Genomic DNA, 4167 nt, shown 5'->3' with positions numbered 1-4167 from the left:
AATAATTATAGTACTTAGTCTTGCATTAAAATCTCAAAGTAATTCAAATATAATAATGAGTTACCTGATTGACGTTTCTTGAGAAAGCATAGAAGCAACAAAAGGCAGTTAGAAATAGAAGAAGGGAAGGTAGTTAGACACAGAAAGATCAAGAGTTCGAGTTGATAAAAATAACGTAATTGGAACAAAGGATTGACAATAATAGTGGGGCAGTTACAAGGGGCTTTATTCAATTAATCTCTGACATATCACGTGTGGGGCAGTTACATAGGACTTCACTCAATAAATTTTCGAGATATGAAGTGGGATCATGACATATTAAACAATATCCTTAATTTGAGTACATATTGGAAAATACTTTTAAAATCACATTATTTAACCCCCTACCAATATAAAACTAATACATCTTGGAAATTTAAAAAATCCCTATTTTCACTAAATATTATAGGTATCCATTTTTTCATTAACATTTTTATACCTATTTATATTTTTCATTAACTTTGAGCTCCTTTTTTTATTCTTGTCAATATAAAAACCCTTTACTCGCTTTATATCCCCAATATAATATGTCATTTTTTCCTTATTATATATCCCCAATATAATAACAGTTAAATTTTACAAATTTCAGAAATTAAAAATATGATTTCATCATAAATTTGTTAAAAAAGTTCTATATACACACAACTTTTTAAAACCAAATTTGAATGTGTAAATGAATTAATATACTTAAAAACCAAATTTGAATGTGTAAATGAATTAATATACTTAAAAAAAATATTACCAATACAAAGTTCACACATCACAAGTATAAATCCAGCCAACCAATTTTGAACGAATTTAAAATAAATTCATTTACATGTACAGTTTTTCTTAATTTGTACCAGACAACAAACACGTTCTAATTGCACCAAATCCACAATGGTGCTCAGGAGGCCCCGGGTTCGACCTCGAGATTCGAGGGGCCAAACCCAATTTCGCTTATAACATGGGGCCTATTATATACTAATTATGGTAGTTCAGTATATTAATTTAGGGACAATTTATCGAATACACCAGAGTTTGTAAATCGGTTAAGTGTTTAGTGTGATTTTTTGGAAGTTCTTTTTTATTAAATTTCTTTAAAATTTGGGAACAATTTATTGAAATCACAAGGTTATGGGTAATTCCTGCACAGTCAAAGCATCCTAGAAATTTTTTTAGGAAAATCAGTTTAAATAACACAAATCAAAATTTAATCTCAAATTTTTTAGCCAAATTCTAACACCACAAAATGCAAAAAATCACGCTTAAAAAAACTCCTTTTGGCCTTGCGAATAGTTTGTCTTATTTATTTGTTATCATATTATACCATTAAAGAGGATTCTAAAATCAATCAAAAATTCAATCAGCCGTCAGAATTGATCACCCTTACGTCTTAGGTTTGAATTGCACAGACAGGAAGTATTCATATATTAATACTTGTATATTTATGTATAAGCGGCACTGTGGCCCCTGTTACTTTCTCATTTAAGGTAATTTAGTCTGTGCTCGTTTATCCCAAATGTTCAGAGCTGCATAATCTAGTAGCCATATATCTCCTCTCAAGATGCTTTATTATTCCCTTTGCACTACATTTTTTACAGAATAATTCACACACTGGTTAAATCTTTTCGCAAAACACTGCACTCTTCGGTTCCTCAACTTCTGCGAAGAAGGGCGGAAGCCAAATCTTGCAGATCTCCATCGCGGTAGTTGTTGGGGTGACTCTGCTCAGAGAATCTTTCGGCGTCCCGGAAGACATCCGTTTCTTGGGCTGTAGACCGGGGATATTGAATAGCCCCTTTCGTGCACACGGAGAAACTGCCCCATGAACCCTCGTCCTCCCTCGCCTCCTCGTCGTAATTATTTGCTGCAACGCTTTCGGATGGGATAGATTGCAGGTTTCCCCAAGGATTCAAATACTGTTGATCAGAAGGACTGCTGCTGTTGCTATTTGATATTAAAGATGGCATTTCAGATTGCTTTCCATATCCATACTCAGGAGTTAGTGAAGTCCCGTCTGAGCTGCTACAGGCTGCGAGCTGGGCATAGCCAACAGCCAATTTTCCGTTCAAATTCGCAACCTGACATGCAAGAAACGATTTCAGAAGGGGCATAATTCCTCACACAAGTATGAACGTTCTATTTCCTTTTGTATAAAGAAATTCCATCACCTAAGCTGAATGCAGTGGAAGCAATTTTCTGTTATAAAAAGAAAGTAAAATTAGAATTGACAAAGCTACCTGGTGCTGAAGAGCTAAGATATGAGAAACACAGCCATAAACAGGATCCTGGAGCCGAGCCTGTGCTTCATACGATACGCTAGCTACTGTATCGTACCGTTCTTGAATGGGCACGTGCATCAACAACTTAGAGAAATTGCTCGCTCCGAAGACCTTATGTATCGCACCAAAATGCGGCGCCCCCATTTCGTCGGAGCAGAAATAAGGGGCGAATAGACATCCTTTCACACACTTTCTCCTCAAAAACTTGCAAGCTCCGCAAGGCGCTTCTCCGCCTCCCATATTTATACTCGTTCTACAGATCGTTATGTTTTACCTTCAATTCTCTGCCGTTCGGATTTTTCGGAACGGGTTGGGGTGCGCGTGAGCCCCGTTTCAAGAAATGATAAAGAAACACTAGTGCAGAGGTTCAGTTAAGGAGAAGCTCAGCTGGGAGATTCACATTACGGACTGACAAGTGACAACTTATAAGAAGTTGCTCATGGCCGGACGGTGGACCCCACGAAACGATTCCTCCGGGCTCCAACGAACGAATTACCGATCCGCAGAAGATGAAGAAGTTGATTGACAATGACATTGCGGAGTTGATCCGTTATCACGTGGCTCTCCTGTTCCCTGAGAGGGATCCACCGAAAATGACCGCCATGTCCAGTTTCACAATTCAATCGAAGGTCGGCCCACATAAACCAACAGGCTGTCGATTCAACTGCAACAATATCTGAAATTTTGGGAAGGGCAGCAGAGAGTCACATCCGAAATTGCCCAAAGTCGGAATGCAAAAGCCAAGCAGGTGCACATACTTTCCTAGAGTTTTATAGGCCCATTTCATGCTTATTTAAAGGGTACATTATTGGACTCGGACGTAGAGGCGGTCCTCGATTGGATTAGTTCATCATTCTCACAGTGGCATCTCATAAAATAAGTGCGGGAGCGTGAGGCATTGTTTAAATTTGGTATGGTTTGGTAGCATGCGTGGGCAGTAGCATTATTAAGGATACAAAGGAATTCATTGCATGGTTCGCGTCCCGAAGCCGCGACAGCGAAAGGGAAATGATGTACTCCGTTAACGGCCAACTCATTTGACTGACGCTCCAAAATTTAATAAAATACATTTTTCTATAATTTTATTATAAATATGGACAGTTGTATAGATAGATTTGTAGTTGTCTATAATGAGATTTTTTTGGAAGCTTTTCCGATGGGTTTTTCCAGTCAAAATCAGGCAGCAATTTATTGGAATCTCAAGTTTGATACTTAGTTTCTACACAATCAAACCGTCCCAGGAGTTTTTCAGGTGCTGAATCCAAATATGCAGTTAAAAAACCATTTTAACTGCAACAAATCAAGATTTAACCTCAATTTCTTCCACCGGATTCCGTCACCGAAATCTCCAAAAAATCGCATTATAGACAACTCCGATAAATTTCACCTATAATTATATTTTTTATAATAAAATACATTCTTTTACATTTTTATTATTATTTTTATTATAAATATGGACAGTTGTATAGATAGATTTCACCTTATGATTTTATTTTTTCTAATAAAATACATTCTTCTGCATTTTTATTATAAACCTGAACAGTTGTATAGATATATTTCACCTTATGATTGTATTTTTCTTTTAATTAAGATGTTGATCTACCACACAACGTTCGAAATCTGGGCCTACTGTTGTCCCCTACAATGGGTCGGTCGGTGGTAATTTTACTTGCTCCCACGCCTAGGTTCCTTTAACTTGAAATGTGGGTCAGTTTTTTTAAAGCCCTCCAAAATTTGTTATAAGTTGAGCTATGTGTCATGTATAATCGAGCTATAATTAATTAAGTGCATAGGAAGACTGACCTACTTTAAGATAACGGGGATTTACATTAAAAAAAATATAGAATAGTTAAATGGTTAGTTT

The 4167-nt window shown here is 36.6% G+C and overlaps 1 protein-coding gene across 1 annotated transcript; it reads right to left on the bottom strand.

Annotated features, from left to right (window-relative positions):
* Nucleotides 1–1507: 1507 nt before the first annotated feature.
* On the bottom strand, nucleotides 1508–2631 carry LOC149149458 (LOB domain-containing protein 29-like). The gene is made up of 2 exons (XM_089445276.1): nucleotides 2262–2631; nucleotides 1508–2102 (listed from the first exon to the last, which is right to left on the bottom strand). The coding sequence occupies exons 1-2, from the start codon at nucleotides 2541–2543 to the stop codon at nucleotides 1677–1679; spliced, it is 708 nt and encodes a 235-aa protein (XP_089301402.1). The 5' UTR covers nucleotides 2544–2631; the 3' UTR covers nucleotides 1508–1676.
* Nucleotides 2632–4167: the final 1536 nt, after the last annotated feature.

Source organism: Pinus tabuliformis, chromosome 9 (assembly GCF_031772625.1).
Source record: "Pinus tabuliformis cultivar Carrire ecotype Pingquan chromosome 9, CPIR1, whole genome shotgun sequence".
In the NCBI taxonomy this organism is placed as follows: domain Eukaryota; kingdom Viridiplantae; phylum Streptophyta; class Pinopsida; order Pinales; family Pinaceae; genus Pinus; species Pinus tabuliformis.
The sequence above is the reverse complement of the archived record's forward strand: the minus strand, read 5'-3'. Positions and strand labels throughout refer to the sequence as shown.